Consider the following 21,983-nt stretch of genomic DNA (forward strand, 5'->3'; position numbering starts at 1 on the left):
TGTAGTTTCACAGAAAAGAAATTTGTCAAATGTTATATCTTGCATGTTTTTGTTTTTTTCTCTCTGACCAAATATTGTGCAATTTGCTGTGAGATTCTACTCTACCAAAATATCTGCCCCAATTCTGATAACTTTCTGCAACTGATAATTTTTTTGTGATGTATGATGTGTATGCATATATTGTTTAAATAGAAATATGGCTTATATTTTTTTGACTTAATACATTACAGGTTGGTGGATTTAATTAATGATCTTAAAACTTATATTAGTATATTTATTTTAAATGCAGATATTTGTGTGTATTAAGTTTTTTTATATGTAATTATAAAACCAAGTCTTTGCAAGAAACCATATTGAAGGAGTTCTGTTGAAAGAAAGCATCTTCACTTGGATAAAAGTGTACCAGTACAATTCCAACTCAGTATTATTTACTCGGAATATATGTATTCAATTTAATTGCTGTTGTACTTCTACCATAGAATATCGTTTTGTAATTTGTTAGTTGAAAAATTGTATAGGTATTTTATTGCGTCTCCAGTATGAACTGGTCACTTTGAGGTACAGTATTCAACAATGGATTCAGTTCTGTATAGTACAGATTACATATACTGTAAAATACTTTATTTTAGCTGGATTTAATTTTCACTGAATTTACTTTTTTTGGTGTTATTTTCACTGGTTTTTTGACAAGTTTAATGTAGAATATAGGGTATATTTGCTAGATTTTATTTTCACTGAATCATTCCTTCAGCGAAAATATCGAAAAAAAATTACAAGCGAAAATAAAGTATTCCACAGTATTCATATACTGTAAAACATATCTTTTTATGTTATTTTTGCTTATTTTAATAGCTAATCCTCAATTTTGCTAATTTGTAGTATTTTCGCCTTCTCACAATGAGATTGTTGACAGAAAATTAAAATTCTGTTAAATTTGCTATAATGGGATGCAGCTATGTGTTTTTCAGTACATGTAGAGGATAGTGCTGTTGTAACAGCTGTTGATACTTCACTAAAATAACCACAGCTCGTTGAGTTGGAAAGCTATATAAATTGACTAGCTCGGTAGTACTAGCTTTATTAATATTAACTGATATATGGTTTATGTATAAGTCAACCCAGTCTCTGTAGTAGCAGCTTTATAGTCAATCTACCATCATATAGTGAACTGAAGTGTGTGTTATTATGTTAGCAATGTACAAGGAGCTCCTTGATTTGATCCGTGTTGTAGTGAAAAAAGTGTAATTACTTGGTACTTGTGTTTAGGGGTGCTTATTTTATCTCTGCAAGACTAAATCTAGTGAGCTGAAATGAAATACCAAGGCAATTGACTTCTACCTTCTCTTTTCTTCTTATTTTTGTGTATGTTTTTTTCTGCATATTTGACAATCATTCCAGCATCTTTCAACAGAGATCAGTTTTCTGATAAACGTTTGTTTGAATTTCACAATGCAATTTTTGAGTGCCATCTGATGAGTGCCATCTGATAATGAGTGCATTTTCTCTATGGCCATCGATGTCCAAATGGTTTATACAATAATGTTTAAAAATTCCATATTAAGTGATGTTTACAAGTGTACAATTTTATTCACGTGTTAGTGTTGATTCCAGTGCCAGTACAGGTGCAGGAACTTTCTGGATTCTATAATAATGTTGCACTAACCGATTTGACAGTTTTGTACATTTTGATGAAAATCGGTGTGTGTGTGTGTGTGTGTGTATGCGTTGTTGAAGGCTGTATAATAGTGTTCTACTTCAAAAAAAAAGTGTTTGCAGTTATTTTATATTTGAAGGGTTAAAATAAAGGGGCATTTTAATATCAGATCATTCAAGAAGCTCATTTACTTAATTCAATAGAAATTAAATTAGAATACAAAAGAGACAATTCACTACTGTGAATCCCATGAATCTTTGTTGCAATCCCAGGGATTGTCAGCTTTCTCTTTAAAATCAAGGTAGCCCATAGAAACAATATAGTGAATTGGAGCAGTGCTTAAGGTTGAATATTGTTTAACTTGACTTTCTTGCCTTATAATGCAATATTTTAAATAACAACTTAATGATCTTACGAGGCTTTATTCCACCTCATTATTCATTAACAGTACTCTTTTTTTTTTTTTTTTTTTTCTGTATTTCCTAAAAATAAAAATTTGGAAGTTCATTTGTTTGTCCTGGTTTTTATTTTTGTTATTTACTGTACGTCGTCTAAGTTCCACAAGGGCATTAGTCGAGACGGAATTTCATGAAAGGCACCAACTTGCTGTCTTAAGAACCAGAAATGTCTGTTTTGTGAAACTAATAAAAACTGTTTAAGTAACGTATGGGTAGGTCCCCAAATAAGTCCAGAATATAATATGTAAAAAAAAGTGTTAATAAGGTGTGTTGTATTATTTCTGCATATTAAATTATTAAAGCATATTTTAAAACATGTTCAAATAAATAAAAAAAATGTTAACTGTATTATGACATCTTTTACCTCGTACCTGGGCCGCCGTCTGTGCCGTTAGTGAAGCAATATGTTGCAATGGTGCATGCCGGTTCAAACACCAATATGACAAGTTTGTTTACGAACACCTAAAGATTTCAATGAGTTAGTAGATTAACTATTATTTGCTACCATTTCTAACGTACATTAGTAACAAGACACATTCCCTGTACGCTTTCTTTCTATAGTCAGATCAAACTACATTTCAGGGCCATGGATAAATTAAACATGCACAACAAATGTACACAAACATACATAGCAATGTTCACGTTACAGGATCCTGGCATGTTTCAACATTTTTTTAATCTTTTATGTTTGGAGGAGAATTGCAGGAATTTCTTTCACGTTAGTTGGGACCAATATCAGGGCCGAAATCATGCCCTCACTCGTTGATTTGATCCAAACATGGCAGACGATATGCACATGATGATAATAACAATTACTTTAAATCATATCCATTTGCTGTTATGGTATTTATTTTGAGTCATCGTGTACATGAATGGCAAAGAAGGATGCAAAGAATAGTTATTTTTTCATGTTGATGTAGTAGCATTGCAAGAAGAAACCGGTTGCATATAATAAATAGCACATAAATACGTGTCACCGACAACTTTCTGCATTCTTTTTCATTACAACAGCATTCGACCGTATCTAGCTGCACTTCCCTCAATGCCAAGTAACACTAGTATGTCGAAATGTTCTCTTAAGTTCACCAAGGGCACATGACGATTCAGCCCGACTCTAAACATGTGCCAAGATCTGTAACATGAACACCACTACAAAAATCAACTGGGATTTTTGTGCATGGTATCTGAAATTACCTTTGACACTATCTCACTCCCAAATGGAGAAATTACATTTGCTTATAGACAATAGTCTGTGGTTTGTTGTGTGCATGTTTTAATTATCAACTACAATATTTTGTCTAAGATTTGTGTCTGACTTACACATGCCTCAAAGAGGATGGCAAAAAATGCATATAGTCACACAATACTCATCTATGTTTATTTTTAATTACAAAAAATATTACAATAATAAATTAGAAATGTCCAGCTAAAGTACAAAAATATGTTAGATTTCTTTTTTTACAAATTGAAATCAGAGATTAGAAAATTATTATTATAATACTGCTACACCCTCTGTACAAATGATCCAGGGAGGGAGTTTGTCAAAGCTGGACTTTTCAAGGATTCCAAGAAATATGTCTCTTCCTCCAAAAAGGCTTTGTCCTGAAAAATAAAATGAGAAAATAAAGTGAGTAACTGAAAGAGCACCATAGTCATCTTCCATCAGAACTCATAAGCACATTAAGTTACATTTGAATTCATACTGTTCCCTATATATTATTGGAAGCCCTTGGGATAACATATATTTACTGATCAAATATGGGTATTTGTGCCAAAGCACAGGAGACATTTGTCCAATGTTCATACTCTATGTGTAAAGTAAACTGTCTTGCTGTTTCGGTATCAACTGTGGGTACTAGTGATGCGTGGTATCGTTGGAAAGGTATTTGTACGTTTTTCAGAAATGTGTGCTGCCCTGGTCATATCAATAGCTTGATCAAAATTTGGAGGGGTCAAAGTTCACCTATTTAGTGGTTATGCCCATATATGTAACTACCGGTATTTACATTTATATGAGGATAATTATACGACGCGATCAACACACAATTTAGAATAAACTACCGGTACAAGATGAATGAAATTTTATTTCACCAGAAACAGTGTATACATTGAGTAGTAAATTATAAATAAATACTTAAAATTATAATAGTAGTAATTACAATGATAGTAATGTAGTATATATTTTTGTTTCTGGTGGGGTCACAGAAATAGCTTATTCAAGCTAAGCTAATCTAGTCTGTGACCAATGATCCAAGATATATAATAAAGTAATGATAAGCTAAGATGCACAAGACATAGTTAAAGCATGTAATGAATACTATAATACATAAAGCAATGCAGAAACACTCACACGCTCTGATAAAATAAAACAACGTAACATACAAATAATACTGATAGAAGATACCTTTTTAAGTGGCATTTGAAAGACTGTCTATTTTGTATACTTTTTATGTGATCGGGAAGTGAGTTCCAGTGTTTAGTGGAAGCGTATTTGAGAGTATGTTGATTTAATGTGACATTGACCTTGGGAGTATAATAGTTGTCGCCTGCAGCATATCTTGTAGGGGAATTATGGGGTAGTGTGTCTAGATATTTATCAATACTATGGGCATATTGTTTCTTCTTTAAGTCAAAAACAGACAGGTGTGTAATATACAGAGCTTATGAATATTTAAAATATCAAGAGATTTGAAGAGAGGAGTGGTATTGGAACGAAAGTCAGAAAATGAGATTAGGCGGACAATTTTCTTTTGTAGAAGCGTGATTGGATTTAATAGCGTTGAATAAGTATTCCCCAAATCTCTATACAGTAAATTATGTGTGGCAATATCAACGAGTTATATAGCAAGAGAAGTATATATTTAGGAACATAGTGTCGAATTTGAGAAATGATTCCAACTTTGGGGGCAATTATTTTCCTGACTTTGTCAATGTGGGATTTCCAATTGATATGATGATCAATTGAAATTCCCAAATAGTTAGTTGATAGAACCCCCTCAATTGGAGATCCCTGGATAAGCAGACTTCCCTCGGTGTTAACCATTCGTTGTGCTGTTTTAATAATCATATAATTTGTTTTCTGTACATTTATTGTGAGTTTGTTAGCACTGCACCATTCGCAGACTCTTTGAAAGTCATTGCTGATATTGATGTGGCTGTCTTTGAGGAATTTAAATAGATTTGCATCATATGTGAAGAGCCGAAAACTAAAGGCGTTAGTTGAATTTGCAATGTCATTAATATAGACTAGGAATAGAATAGATAATTCAGTCAAAGTACAGGGCCACCTATATTTTGAATTATTTTAAGGAAAGATTTACATATTTGATAGATATCCATTAAATTTCAAATATTAAATCCAAAATGGCTTAAAATTAAGATTGGATCATGTGAATGTTAATTTATGAAGCAGTTTGTAAATATATGTTGTCATAGAAATGATGAACTCAACAGTGTCAACAGTCAACTTGTTTAATTGCTATACACTTTGATCAATGATTTCTCTACATGTTCTCTGTGTAACATTTTGTCATATAATATCACACAAAGTGATTGTATATCTAAGACTACAAAGTAATATCAGTATTATTTGAGGTGTACGTACATTTAACAAATAAAAAACAGAATGCCACAATAGACTTGTGCTGGATATCTCATTTTATTTCTTAGATATACATGTAAGGTTATTTACAATCTCCCTCAATTAAACTGTAGGTATATAAAAATATTAGGAAAAGTAGGGAAACTATTTGTCAGATTGCACAGTGTTTTGCCAAATTTAGTCATGAATGTGTGCTTGCCATTGCCTGTATCAATTTCACACTTTGATGAATACCGGTAATCATTCCGTTGAAATCTAATTTCAAGTCTTTTTATAAAGATCAGTAAGATAGTTTTGAAATAAAGATGTTTGCATACAAGCTGAAATCAAGTCAAAACATATTAAGTGGTGCTGTTCTTATTCAGAGGGTATAAATTATTTTATTCTAAAATGTTTAAGGTCTCTAGTAGAATTGTTATGCCCATAAATTGAAATATACAAGTGGTTTTAACCAATAAAATCACAATTTCCATTGTCGAGTGACCATTGACGCTCTTCAAATAGGGTATTTTCAAAAATACACACCAAGAGCTTTCGAAAGATATCCTACATGATTACTATCTTTGGTTGATACCAGAATCGCAATCAGCAGTCCATTGCAAACTTGCAATCACCGATATGCTGGTCCCTGCGAACCCGTCTCTTCACTCGCAAGTATCCGATATTGCTACATTTACATTGCAACAGTCAACAAGATGCTTCATTGGACCACAAAAAAGCCCAAATGTTTTAACTATGTATTGAATATGTGTGAAAGTGAAGGCATGTTACATTATGACTATCACAGATACTGTATTCACAGGCTATCATGATCAGAAGCCTCCTGCCAATAGCAGAAAAAGTAGAATTTTGGTGACTAAGTTTTCTGCATCAAGATGTCAATGAATTGCATGCCCATATAACAAAATCAATCACAAATACAGTGTGAGAATTGCTTTCATTGATGCTGATATAGCCTAAATTCCAAGATCTCCATGACCTCTACAATAAACACAGGGAAAAGAGAATTAATAAATGCAGTCACGGTCAGATATTGACCTTAAATTTGATTAGTTAATTCACAGTCCCTCTATCATAGATATGTGGTAATTTAAAATATCATTGTAAATTTCCCAGCATGCAGCATTTAAACTGACCAATGAACAGAATATTTAATTTTTCCTGTCTGTGATAAAACTGGTCAACAATACGTGACAGTGTTATACATAACATTTGAATGACTAATAACATATACTAGTCATCGTTCTGACGTATTTATTGTAAAGGCTAGTGTTAAGGAGTTGCTTTCTCTATCCAAATTTTGCCCACAAGAAAGAAAGAAAGATAAATGACCACCTCAGTTCATAACTTTACAATATTCTCAAAACTACTTCAAGGCCATGTATGTAAATGTGTCGAAATGGGCGTAGTGCGAGTGGTTAGTGCTAGTAGCACTAATCCGAAAAAGTACTAGATCTAGTGCTAAAATGGCACTAGATCTAGCGCTAAAATGGCACTAGATCTAGTGCTAAAATGTGCACAGTGCGAGTGGCATTGTTATCGCATTGTCAACGACGTCGAATAATAGGAGGGGCATCAACAACCACTTTCATATGCAAACTGCAAACAGTATAAAACATTGGCAATATGCGTGAGATGTCCATAATAATACTTTCTTTATATAATACCGGATTCTGCCGTAAATTCGCCCATCCGAAAAATCGCCCTGGAGATTTCACGGCTGATGTGCGCTTATTTGGGGTTCAAAATATAAAAAAAAAAATAATCAAATATTTTGGGGGGACATTTTCATTGTATCCAACTACACAGACTTTCTACGCCGTGAGTTGGGCCACCCAAGACGAAAGAAACTATTGCAGAATTAACAATAATTAATAATTATTGCTGAATTAAAAAGTAGACCACCTGAAATGTCATTAAAGTGTCGCCCAGTGTCATTTTTCAAATACATTTGTTTTTATTTTATTGGTAACAAAAGTATATTTTAAACGACGTTTCTAATAAAAACGAACACAACTGCATTAACAATCCCGGCAAGCGATCACAGATGCTCAATCCGGACATGCTACGTTTCACAAACGTTGATTATTAGTCAGTAGTGATTATAATAACGCAAAAAAAAAAATCGATAATTTTTATGACATTCAAATAAAATTCAACTTAGTTTCATCGTAAGCAAATGATATAAACGGTCGATGCGGTAGGGTATCCGCCATGCGCTTCTCTTGCATGAGTTGAGCTAATAGGTCAAATCGCAAATTAACCAATCAAAATGCTGGACGATGCCAACGCGTTCAAATCACCATAGCTCATTTAAATATGTTAATGTTATTGAACGCAACGCGGAAGAGATTTGCCGATGTTGTAGTACGCTCTTTTGGCTTGGATTTTGATGGGAAAATGGCATGATTTTTTTTAAAATAAAAAAATAGTTGTTTTCAAAGATGAACTTAGCATAAGAAGAATAATTTCACATTGTTTACAGTGATAACAGCTCTTTGTCCAAACGGAGCTTACGCTAGTCAAAATAAACACGCTCTTGAATAAAAACTTAAATAGACTGATTTAGGCGTCAGGAACGATTGAAATGTCCGATAAATTACGACAAAATATTTTAAAAAATAAATTTAAAAATTGCCGAAAAATCGCCCTGGACGATTTCTTGGTCCCATTTTTTTTAACGCGACCATACACTGGAAAGACTGTCGGACAACAGACAATCTGTTTATCCTGAAAACTATTATTAATAAATACCTCCATCAGGACAAGGAGATCACCCATCAGGCAAATGATAAAAATAAATTGAAAACATCAAATAAAATTTATGCCTGCTTTGTAGACCTCAAAAAAGCCTTTGATAGTGTTTGGCATGAAGGTCTTTTTTATAAATTGTTGAAAAATGGTGTAAACGGTAATATGTACAAAATTATAAAAGATATGTATGGTGATGTGAAATATAAGGTAAAAACAAGAAATGGTTTAACAGAATCATTTTGTTCAAATATCGGAGTAAAACAAGGATGCAACCTTAGCCCAAGTCTGTTTAATTTATTTATTAATGACCTGCCTGATATTTTTGATAATGATCATTGTGACCCTACACTGTTACACAGCACACCCATTAATTGCCTTCTTTATGCAGATGATATTGTGATTCTTTCAAAATCCAAAAGGGGATTACAAAACTGTTTGGATAAACTATCAGCCTACACATCAAAATGGCAGTTGTCTGTCAACACAGATAAAACAAAAATAATGATATTCAATAAGTGTAACAGACTCCTTAACAAGGAAATATTCTTTTATGAAGGGAAAGAAATCAATATAGTTAAAGATTTCAATTATCTTGGCTTAACTATGAGTCCAAATGGTAAATTTAAAGATGCAATGAAAAACCTAAAAAGAAAAGGAATAAAAGCCTTATTCTCATTAAAGACCAAAATTGGATCTGGTAATCTGGACATGTCCATACTACTGTCACTATTTGATAAACTTATCAGACCAGTTATTGTGTATGGGAGTGACATTTGGGGAGAAGAAAGCTCTACAAAATCAATTGTAGAGGATGTTCAGCTTACATACTATCGGTACATTCTTGGTATCTCAAAAAATACACCAATCATGGCAATATATAGTGAATTGGGAAAATTACCTCTTGACTCTTTTATTAAGAAACAAATGATAAAATATGCCAATCGTATTGCAAATTCCACAAATACTCTACTTCAAGAAGCATACTATGTCAATAAAATTATTAAAAGTAAATGGTTTAAAAAACTTGATCTGATATTAAAAAATATTAACCATTCTTATCTTTTAAATGAAACAAATATTATCTCATTATCAAAATTAAAAACAATTGATGAGAAATTAAAAGAAGAGTTTACAACTGAGTGGAAAAATGAAATAAATAATGACAATAGGAAAAAATCAAATTCTAAAAATAAACTAAGAACCTACAAACTTTTTAAAACCAAAATAGAACAAGAAAACTACTTAACAATTATGAAAAACAGTGAACTTCGCAAATCCTTAACAAAATTTAGACTTGGCAACCACTGTCTGAAAATTGAAACAGGCCGGCATACAGGATTGGATTTTAAAGACAGAGTCTGCAATATGTGCGACAATGACCATTTTGTCACAAATTGTCCTCATTACAATGAAATAAGATTAAAACTTTACATTGTAGCTAATAAACGTATACCAAATTTTGACAAATTTAGTAATGAAAATAAATTCATATCATTACTAAGTGACGAGAAAATGTCTATTCCTTTAGCGCAATATTTAAAAAACTGTTTTAATACAAGACAGCAGCACCTACATAAACTAAGCCAGTAATACATTCCTTGTATTCAAATTATTATCTTTTTTTTTTTTTTTATGCCTTTTTGTTCCCTTACTCTTTATGTGGTTATTTTTCTTTTACTAATATCTGATTTGTAACCCTTTTCATCCCCTCCGGGGGATGTTGTGTGTTAATAAATAAAAATATGTACTGGGTTTGTTTAGCTGTGAGGGTTAAAATACGTATTTCACAACCGGAAATTCAACAGATGAACTTGTTACTTCACATGTTTTAATTATTAGCAACTGTAACAAGAACAAGATTTCGAGAGTCTACAACAAAAAATCCTAAGGGCTTCTAAAAAATATTATTGCAGAGAAAGTGTCTAGATATACATAATATGATCACGTTAAAAAATTAAAAAATCGGCGAGGTTACATCATATTCCGTTAGTTCCTCCATGATACAATGTAACAACAGGATTGCGTGAAAATCGCAGTACACGCACAACCCACCAAGCTTTACTGGGACCCGGGAATTCCCCACAATACCATTTCATACAGTATATCTATTCACAATTTGTAAAAATTGTGCAGTTCGACCTGCAGTTTCACTGTTTCAGCTAGTTTCCCGGCCGATCGCGTTGTTCCAAAGGTCTATTAGTATTACGACAAACGTGGACAATGACATTCTCAATTTTCCCACTGTAGCACATTTCCAATGAATGAAAGATACAACAATTTTACGTAAATATTAATTTATTTTCAGAGAATCAAGGGATGTCTTGACGTCGTTGACAACGCAATATCAATGCCACTCGCACTATGTACATTTTAGAACTAGATCTAGTGCCGTTTTTGCACTAGATCTAGTGCCATTTTAGCACTAGATCTAGTAGTTTTTCGGATTAGTGCTACTAGCACTAACCACTCGCACTATGTCCATTTCGACAGATTTACATACCTCTCAAGGCATATAAAACACAATGACTTACCTTCTCTGCTGATATTCTCCACATTCTTAAAGTACGATCCATTTCAGCTTGTACTACTAACTCTTGTAAGACATCGTCTTTGTTTATTGTCGTCTGCATAGCCTGCATTGTCGGCGCCGTGGTCTGAATTGCCACAGGTGCTGGACTCACTGATGATGGTGTACCTGTATCTGTGGTACAACAAAGAAAAAAAAAGAATGTCAGTGAAACAAAAATACTATCGATCTAGGACTGCATGTAGTGTATATTACCACTTTCCAGCTCAGTTTCACAGACAAGGCTGTGAGTGATATTCCAGCTCAGTCTAACCACTTATATTCAAGCTTATATTTGCTATCTGCCAAAGCTGTGCAGATTCTCCAATACAAATCCTACTAATGTTAACTAATACAATTTTGAGTAGAGACAAAATTACATGCAGACCAGCATAGCTGGCCACATCAACCAGTGTGTACTGAAGGTGAAGCCACAGTACTATGCTGGAGAATACAGTATTCATTGTTACTCCATGCATCCATTAATAATTAGGAAATGATGAATGCCAACAGAAACATGATTAGACACTGTCAGAGATGCCATATGATGTACTAAATTATACCTGAGCAATATTCATATAACCTTGAAGCAAAATATCTTTGAGCTGCTGTATGTTTTGGGAATGTCCAAGTTGTTCAGTCTTCATATGGTTCATTTATTTTATTTTCATTTTTTTATCCTCTGAAAAGTGATATTTATTGATATTTGAACCCCAAATTGTTACCTTTTACAAATTTTTTTTTTTATATTTTGATCAAGACCTATAGCCAATGAGAAATTTAAATTTGCAAAAAGTGTTAATAAAATCATGAGGAGCCTAATTACCGGTAATATTCAGCTGTTAATGCCTAATGTCTAAATTGGATGTCCAAAAAGTAATACTTACAAACACTGACTGGGCCACCACATTTTGTACACATTATACTACCACGGATCTCTTCCAATGCCTTCTGTTCCTTTGCCAAATGTAGGCGATCCTATAAAGCAAAAGAATAACAAGTCAGTGACTGAAAATAGATTTTATGTAACGACAAAACTACAGCTTGTGCATACCACACAGCATCTCGAAAATACAAGCTGTTTGTGGAGAAACAAGACATGTCATGATATCAGATTTATTTTAACAAGTGTATTAATTTTTGGCGGAGGAAAAAATCAATATATTTATAGTTTTAGGGACACATTTGTAATATTTTTATTACTAACTTTGAAAGTAATTCTGTCTTTTAACATATCTTATGACAAGTTCAAATAGCAAAGTCTGTAGTATAACTGCATGTTAGTGTGTCTGAAATTAGCAGTATTGAACATTGATATTTAGCATATCCAAAACAGTTACTTGAAAAAATAATGCAAAGTGAATGTGGAAATGAATGTTTTGGTATCTTTGGCGATGACATCACAATTTCAAATTGTGCATCAACCAATCAGATCATCATTGGGTGGGACATCAAAAATATTCAAAAGTCTGTATCACACAAAACAGGCATGATACAGGGGATAAACCACAATACCTGTGCAATCTGTTTTTCCGTTGATCTAAGCAGCTTTATCTGTGATTGAATTGAAGCAATCCTCTGGTCGTGCTCACTCTGTATTTTATGTGATGTTTCAAACGCTTTCTCACCTTCCTCTTTAACTATGGCTGCCTCCTAGAAAATAAAACACAAGTCAGTTTTCTTTCACAAACATATTAACATAGTGAAGAACCCCATGACTGAAGAGACAGCCATGACAGTAATAAGATTTCCACATTTGCCTTACAAACACTAGTATGTATGAATAACTAGACTGGGCAACAGCTTTAGTGGAGTTAAAAATATTCACAAGCAGAATTTGAAACATTGAAACATCAAACAAACAAGGTGCTCTTTGATTGGTCTAACTGTTAGGCGTTTGGGTTTTGTAGCCAATCAGGCATAATCTTGTAAGAAGCTTTGGATTGAGTTGTGATTGTATTATGAAATATACCATACATTGTATTTTCTCTATTATGGCTATCTATAAAATGAATAATAATTGTTATGATCCAGTATACAATAAATGTATTTCTTGATTTAAGTAAACTAGTTTTGAGCTTCTACGAGAGCAAAAACTGTATACATGTAATTTCTTAGAGAAATATATGCAGTACACAATTCTATAGGTTAGACGGAAACCATATCTCCTAATGTCTGAGACTGAAATATATGATATTAAAATACTAGATATGCACCTGCACTGTGGGATTGAGATTAATTGTAATACTATTGCAAAGTAATCTGAAACCTAGCTAATACTAACATTAACACTCTCTGCAATTTCCAATGATCGTTTTCGCAAAGTTTCCGCGACATCATGCAACTTTATCTTCTCAACCTCCAACTCTTCTTTGTATGCCTGTAATGCTCTCCGCTCTTTAGCTAACGTCTCTTCTTGTTGTTTCAGAGTCATGTTCTTGCCAACCAGCTCAGCTTTTTGTTCAGCCAATGAACTCATCAGACCTTCACGCTCAGCTTCTACCTAAATATTCAACACAGAAAAATAACTATTTTAATAGAGAATTGAAATTATTAGTGAACGGTGTTGAAGCAATTCAAGTTGATAAAATAATGATATAATAATTATTTTATTTAACAAAATTGGCATTAATTAAAGCCAGAATCACTAGTCAGATCAAAAAAAAGAAAACACAACAGACCATGTGGGATGCTATTTATTAATATGCTTTGAACCATGTTGAAAGTACGGCTAGAGTAAGTGGAAGGGAAGTGAAGATATTCCCAAGGAATTACAATACCAGTAAGTGATAAGCTTTGACATTTTCTAGATTTACATATCATGACAAACAAGCACATTGTAATAGGTGATTTTCCGTTCAAATGCCAGATCTTGCGAGATGCATGACAGATGCGCGTTGAACGTCTGCCGCATAAATCGAACGATTTGATTTTGAACTCGAATTTCTTTATTTCGTAACTCACATCGACTGGCCGATCTTCGACAGAGGAATATTGCTTTTGAATACCCTCACTTAATTGAAATCATCAAATGTGTACAGCACATTATTAAGCATGAAAATGCCCCCCAAAATATTTTCTCGTTTGTCGAATCCCACTCGATGTTTGATGTCACTACGACACTATGACCTTTGTTTGTCATGTTTTTACGTTTGATTTCACGCATAACGCGTAATTCTCGAAGTGAACGGAAAATGGTCTATTGGCGTCAACCAAAGAATTTCTATATTTTGTTGTTATACACATGCACTTTAAACTGTATAGTGTACGTATTGATTCAACACAAACATTTCGTGCATTTTTCCATTTTTATGTTTTTGACATTGGATATGGTGGATCACTAAAATATTTCAGTACCTGCATTGTCTTGGTGCCTTCTCTTTGTTTGGCCTCCATCAGTATCTTCTGACTAGCAGAGACCTGTGCCCTCTCTGCAGCCAGTGCCTTTCTTTCTTCATATAGCTGCCCCATTATAGTCTTCTGTTCAGTAAGTAGATTGTCCTGCAATGTAATAAAGGCAATATTGTGAATGTACTGATTCTTTTTCGATTTTTCATAATCTCATTTTCACAAAGTTATTTTTTTCCAAATTTTAACCAAATAAATAGAGGTTTACTGAAAAAGGAAATATCAAATTTGGCCCCTTCAGATCAGATACAGATTAATTTGAATGACCAGAGTCTAAACAAAGAAAGATGATGGTAGTATTGTACAATTATAAAGACCCTAAAAATATTAACTAACGGGTAAGACACAAGTTGTGCAGAAAATCTCAGAAACAATAGGGCAGCAAACATGCATTGCAGATCAATGCTCATGATAACTTTGGTATTGATTTAACAGACTAGTCAATAAGTGATAACATTTATTTTGGATGGACCAATCCATAGCAGGAATGGACAATACAATATACAACACAACCCTAATTTTGTAATATTTTTATTATGTCATACTCATTAGGTTTGTAAAACTGCGTAAACTTGCATTATTTATGATTAGTCAATAGTGACAATTGATGACAAAAACAATGCTCTGGGAAAGAACACTGATTTACCTTGGCTTTCTGAATCTCTATTCTCTCAGAAGTCATCCTTTCAGTTAACATTTTCCTTTCCTCATCCAATGAGATTTGTAAACTGTTTAGTTTTGATTCCTCTTGCTTCACTCTCCATCTTTCCTAAGATATAAAAACAAAAAAACGATATCTGATATTACTCATCAAATTTAATAAAATGGCTGTAGACAGATGATGAGACATAATCAAATTTACTTTTTAAGAATATCATTTTTAGTTAAAGGCTTCAGAAACATCTCTCATATCAAAAAGAAGAATATCACAGGAACTGTAGTTGAACTTTAGTAACCCTTTAAGCAATATCATTTTCACAATCAACATTTGGTGCAACTTTTTGAATATTTAATTTTGGATCAAATGAACACAATATTCCATTACAGATCATGATTAAAATCATTGTAAATGCATGAAATAAGTTGTACAGGGTAATTTTGGTCTAGCTAACTACTCACTCCATATGTACCTGTCAACCATTTCAAAACCAGTTGGTTTTCACTAACATTCCAACCACAAACTGAAGACTTGTATATTCTTTATAATATCAGATAAAAAGAGACTGATATGCTGCCACCACATCCTAGAAATTATAACACTCAATGTAAATCTCTGAATCATACCTGTTCTAATTGTTTAGCTTGTTCACTCATATGACTCTCCATTCGGCTTATCAATTCTTGCAATTTAGCTCTTTCTCTGTCATTATCTTCTTGTTGCCTTGACAACCTCTGCTGCAGTACTGATTGAACAAATAAAGATAGATGTTCAGTGTACCGTTATTTTGCTCCGTCTGCAGTGACCAACATTCCATTCTCATTTTTTAAAACACTTTCCAAAATCATTTCATTAAACTTACTTTTAAAAATCATTTCATTAAACTTACTTTTTTAAACCGTTTTATTAAACTTATCGATACTTTTCAAAAACATTAATGGTTAAACTTACTTTTCAACTGTTCATCTTTCTGTCTAGCTTCTATTTCTCTTTCATCCAGATTAGAATAATGCTGACTTTCTACTTTATGCTGCAGACTACCTAAATCCTTAGCATTGGCCGACACCTGGTCTATAACAGTCTGCAAGGCTCTGAAAACAACAAATTAAAAGAAAATTTAAACCTAGCCCATATTCATGGTTGTGTTACACTACTGATATTCACTTCTGTCAAAAATAAAATAAAAAAATTGTGCATAAAAAAACAGTACGAGTGTTTTATAAACTACGGTAAATTCTTTACAAATGGCAGACATCGTAATTGACACTTGTTTGTTCACAAGGCTCTCTTGTTCATGCACCATGTGCAATAATAATAAAAATCCTCTTCATACTAGTTTATGGTAACTACACAATTATTAGAATATGGGATAGGTTTACTTATTCTTTCAGTAATACCCATATTAGTACAAATGAGATCGATTGAACTCCTTGTCCCTACATACATATGTAGGTATTTATGTTACATCTAATTATCCAGATACAATGTAATTCAGACAAGAATTTGGAAAATATGACAAATAAATGGCCAGTCTGATAAGTGAGGTTATCAACAAATATTAATATGATTACAAGAAGAGTTGGAATTGGGTTTATATGAGGACAACAAAAGGAACAGTTAATAAAGAATAAAAGAACTACAGTCACCCACTAGTTACCTTGTATGTGTATGAGTTCCCCTTACGGTGTCAATCTCAGATTCATGCGTTCTCTTTATTCTGTTAATTTCTAGTTGATGATCTTTTACTAGCTCCTCTAAAGTAGACCTGAAAAATATAGTAATGGATTAAACACTGTACAGCCATGTAACATTCAGACCATGCTATATTCCTTATATGGAAGAATAGCATCCTTATATGGAAACAAGCAGCCTGTCGCCTGAGATAGCTCTGCTGTTAGCAATGCACATTTCAATTGAAGAAGAACTGAAGATATCATTAGAACATGAACAATATGTATAGTATCAAAGCAATCATTGTGGTTTTCAACAAGAAGTCAAAAATATCATCAGAATTGAAGATATCATCATGAAATAAACAAATCTAAGAGAGGTCTACCCAAGGTACATATACACCAAGTATCAAAGCATTCAGGCTTGTAGTTTTCAAGAAGAAGTCGAAAAAGTATAAAGTTGACACCAGTCGCCAGACGCCGACGGACAATCACTCATATGATAAGCACTGCTCGACAAAGTCGACAGCGAAGCTAAAAACAGGAATTAAGTATGTAAAATTGACATGGATAAATAACACATGATTTATGGTAAGGTTATGACAACCTACATCAACATTCACGGCTGAGTTTAACATTTTGATGTCATAAATTGTCCCACCAAAATCATTTCATGCAATATTTTATGCACATTTTCATGTATGTGTAGTGTTTTTGTTTTATTAGTAGCATATGCACTTACATAATGAGATGAGTCTATGGTCATAACAAATTATATTTTAACAAGTCATTGAAAATGACACAGTCCTCGTTAAGTTCTCTTTGTGCTCGTCATATTAAAGCGGAGGGGTTGTCGCGAGCGTGTCCTTGAAACTTGAGTTCCAATGTGCGTATACAACAGATTGTTTATTTACATCAAAACACGTGTTTCGTGTCATAGTAATATGGCCAAAATAAAAACAGCCGTTATTCAGCCATCTTTGATCTGATTATGAAACACACTGATATGTATGATGTAAGTGCCAAATACAAATGAAAATGGTACATACTGGTAAATTGTGGAAATATAGTTATAAGGCCAAAAAGTCAGATGGCTGTCAATCGGCCATCCTTGACCAGATTTTGAAACAAATTGTCATGGACATGCATCCTAACATGTATGAAGTACATGTATGTGCCAAATTTGAATGAAAACTGACAGAGCACGTCCAAGATACCGCATAAAAAAACAAAAACAAGATGCCTGCCAGTCGACCATCTTTGATCCAATTACGAAATAAATCATCATGGACATGTATCCTAACATGTATAATCTATGTACCAAGTTTGAATGACAACTGACAAAGCATGTCCAAAATACAACATTTTCAAAAAACAAGATGGCTGGCAGTCGGCCATTTTGAATCAAATCGCTAAACCACTGCATGTGCATATGTCCCACATAAGGTACTAGGCACATGCAAAGAATGAACGGAATCGGTCCACAGGATTCTGAAATATGACATTGGATAGACTGACGCACGGACATACGGACACACGGACGGTCGGACGGACAGACTCAGGAACTCACGGACGGTCGGGGACATGTATCCTAACATGTATGATCTATGTACTAAATTTGAATGAAAACTGACAAAGCATGTCCAAAATATGACATTTTCAAAAAACAAGATGGCTGCTAGTCGGCCATCTTTGATCCAATTGTGAAATAAATCATCATGGACATGTATCCAAACATGTATAATTTATGTACCAAGTTTGAATGAAAACTGACAAAGCATGTCCAAAATACAACATTTTCAAAAAACAAGATGGCTGCCAGTCGGCCATTTTGAATCGAATCGCTAAACCACTGCATGTGCATATGTCCCACATAAAGTACTAGGCACATGCAAAGAATGAACGGGATCGGTCCAAGGGATTCTGAGATATGACTTCGGACGGACGCACGGACGAACGGACATACGGACACCGAATTATAAGTCCCTGTTTTCGGACTTCGTCCGAACGGGGACTAATAATCCAGTAGACAACAACTGTTTATACATGCTTCTATTGGTGATGTTGCTTCTAATAGAGCAAATACGAAAAACTAGGAATTCTTTGTTAGTTTCAAACCAAATGGATATTATTATTATTAAGTGTATTTTGTGAAAGTTAAAATACTTTTACATAACATCATTTCAGTTACAGAGTTCAGTTTACCAATCTGACTGACCTGTGTAAAGCCTTCAGTTTACCAATCTCTGTCAGTTTCTGGTCTTCATATTCCATAATTTTATTGTGATGCGAGCTTATCAAGTCAGTTTTTTGCTGTTCCAAAATCTTCAACTTGGCCAGACTCTGCATAGCTATTTCATCATTTTCTTGTTTTAGTCTCTGTTCTCTCCTCTCAGAAGCCTCTTCTACTATCTTAAGACGATTTCTGAAAATTGAGTAGAATTTGTTTGTACACAAGTTGGTTTAGATAGCTTTTATAGTTTAACATATGGATTGAAAAAAAGATGTTGTTGTAGCTGGCGATGATTTTAACTATAGTGGTAGGTAATATAAGGTAGTGGTAGGTGGTATAAGGTAGTGGTAGGTAATATAAGGTAGTGGAAGGTAATATAAGGTAGTGGAAGGTAATATAAGGTAGTGGGAAGGCAATATAAGGTAGTGGAAGGTAATATAATGTAGTGGAAGGTAATATAAGGTGGTGGTAGGTAATATAAGGTAGTGCTAGATAATATAAGGTAGTGGTAGGTAATATTAAGGTAGTGAAAGGTAATATAAGGTAGTGGTAGGTAATATAAGGTAGTGGTAGGTAATATAAGGTAGTGGAAGGTAATATAAGGTAGTGGTAGGTAATATAAGGTAGTGGTAGGTAATATAAGGTAGTGAAAGGTAATATAAAGTAGTGGAAGGTAATATAAGGTAGTGGTAGGTAATATAAGGTAGTGGAAGGTAATATAAGGTAGTGAAAGGTAATATAATGTAGTGGAAGGTAATATAAGGTAGTGGTAGGTAATATAAGGTAGTGAAAGGTAATATAAAGTAGTGGAAGGTAATATAAGGTAGTGGTAGGTAATATAAGGTAGTGGTAGGTAATATAAGGTAGTGAAAGGTAATATAAAGTAGTGGAAGGTAATATAAGGTAGTGGTAGGTAATATAATGTAGTGGTAGGTAATATAAGGTAGTGGTAGGTAATATAAGGTAGTGGTAGGTAATATAAGGTAGTGAAAGGTAATATAAAGTAGTGGAAGGTAATATAAGGTAGTGGTAGGTAATATAAGGTAGTGGTAGGTAATATAAGGTAGTGAAAGGTAATATAAAGTAGTGGAAGGTAATATAAGGTAGTGGTAGGTAATATAATGTAGTGGAAGGTAATATAAGGTAGTGGTAGGTAATATAAGGTAGTGGTAGGTAATATAAGGTAGTGAAAGGTAATATAATGTAGTAGAAGGTAATATAAGGTAGTGGTAGGTAATATAAGGTAGTGGTAGGTAATATAAGGTAGTGAAAGGTAATATAAGGTAGTGGAAGGTAATATAATGTAGTGGAAGATAATATAAGGTAGTGGTAGGTAATATAAGGTAGTGGTAGGTAATATAAGGTAGTGAAAGGTAATATAAGGTAGTGGAAGGTAATATAAGGTAGTGGTAGGTAATATAAGGTAGTGGTAGGTAATATAAGGTAGTGAAAGGTAATATAAGGTAGTGGAAGGTAATATAAGGTAGTGGTAGGTAATATAAGGTAGTGGTAGGTAATATAAGGTAGTGAAAGGTAATATAAGGTAGTGGAAGGTAATATAAGGTAGTGGTAGGTAATATAAGGTAGTGGTAGGTAATATAAGGTAGTGAAAGGTAATATAAGGTAGTGGAAGGTAATATAAGGTAGTGGTAGGTAATATAAGGTAGTGGAAGGTAATATAAGGTAGTGGAAGGTAATATAATGTAGTGGAAGGTAATATAAGGTAATGGTAGGTAATATAAGGTAGTGCTAGATAATATAAGGTAGTGAAAGGTAATATAAGGTAGTGGTAGGTAATATAAGGTAGTGGTAGGTAATATAAGGTAGTGCTAGATAATATAAGGTAGTGGTAGGTAATATAAGGTAGTGGAAGGTAATATAAGGTAGTGGAAGGTAATATAATGTAGTGGAAGGTAATATAAGGTAGTGGTAGGTAATATAAGGTAGTGCTAGATAATATAAGGTAGCGGTAGGTAATATTAAGGTAGTGAAAGGTAATATAAGGTAGTGGTAGGTAATATAAGGTAGTGGAAGGTAATATAAGGTAGTGGTTGGTAGTATACGGTAGTGGTAGGTAATATAAGGTAGTGGTAGGTAATATAAGGTAGTGGTAGGTAATATATGGTAGTGGTAGGTAATATACAGTAATGATAGTTAATATATGGTAGTGCAAGGTAATAAATATGGGGTAGGATAGGTAGTAATAGGTACTGCTAGGTAATATTAGGTTGTTTTTGGTAATATGAGGTGGTGCTAGGTAATATAAGGTGGTGCTAGTAATATGAGATAGTGACAGTAATGTGTAGAGGTATAGCATGAGAGCAGTAATTATTAATAATAGTGTTCATACCTGTGTGTCATTTCCATTGTCTGTAGATCTTCATAGAAACGTTTCTGACAACTTTCCAAAGTCTCTTCCAAATATTTCTTTTCAAGTTCTAATTTACGAATCTGAAGAAAAATGAACAATAGTGAGTGAGTGAGTGAATGAATGAATGAATGAATGAATGAATGAATGAATGAATGAATGAATATTCAATGAATGAATGAATGAATGGTTTTAAATAATTATGAAAGGACTCACCTGGTTTTGCATTGCGATACTCAGAGACATATCAGAACTATCTAACATTGTCATTTGAGGAATGGAGGACTGCATCTGGAAGTTCAAGGTTAAAGAGTTCAGTCCATGTACTACTACATATACTGATATATACACACAAATCATATCAACGTATTTCAAAAACAAAAATACATTCAACACTCAACTCAGTTTTTTTGTTATTTTTTTTCACAATACAAAAATTTGAAATGTAGTAGTCCAAAATTTTAGGCTGAACAGGTACATGTGCAAGCTATACACTAAAATAAAAAGCACCTGGACATATAGACAATTTACTTTGTGCTGAAACCTTTTGCATGCTATAAGCAGGGGCATGTATCCTCTATTCACTCATTTAGCAATTTTAATTATGTCAGGT

At 33.4% G+C, this 21,983-nt stretch overlaps 1 protein-coding gene across 3 annotated transcripts in view; it reads right to left on the bottom strand.

Annotated features, from left to right (window-relative positions):
• Positions 1-3,463: 3,463 nt before the first annotated feature.
• LOC100377811 (fas-binding factor 1 homolog) overlaps positions 3,464-21,983 on the bottom strand; it is a 32,349-nt gene continuing 13,829 nt past the window's right edge. For all 3 annotated transcript variants that reach the window (XM_085502041.1, XM_085502042.1, XM_002731151.4), the window contains exons 18-30: positions 21,587-21,661; positions 21,353-21,453; positions 18,988-19,194; positions 16,757-16,864; positions 16,051-16,190; positions 15,726-15,844; positions 15,088-15,210; positions 14,391-14,534; positions 13,318-13,536; positions 12,549-12,686; positions 11,921-12,011; positions 10,999-11,168; positions 3,464-3,714 (exon numbers count right to left, since the gene is read on the bottom strand). In XM_085502041.1, the coding sequence (XP_085358167.1) occupies positions 3,616-3,714; positions 10,999-11,168; positions 11,921-12,011; positions 12,549-12,686; positions 13,318-13,536; positions 14,391-14,534; positions 15,088-15,210; positions 15,726-15,844; positions 16,051-16,190; positions 16,757-16,864; positions 18,988-19,194; positions 21,353-21,453; positions 21,587-21,661 (1,734 nt within the window). In that variant the 3' untranslated portion in view covers positions 3,464-3,615. The remainder of the gene's footprint in view (positions 3,715-10,998; positions 11,169-11,920; positions 12,012-12,548; positions 12,687-13,317; positions 13,537-14,390; positions 14,535-15,087; positions 15,211-15,725; positions 15,845-16,050; positions 16,191-16,756; positions 16,865-18,987; positions 19,195-21,352; positions 21,454-21,586; positions 21,662-21,983) is intronic.

Source organism: Saccoglossus kowalevskii, chromosome 8 (assembly GCF_978046115.1).
Source record: "Saccoglossus kowalevskii chromosome 8, keSacKowa6.1, whole genome shotgun sequence".
Lineage (NCBI taxonomy): Eukaryota > Metazoa > Hemichordata > Enteropneusta > Harrimaniidae > Saccoglossus > Saccoglossus kowalevskii.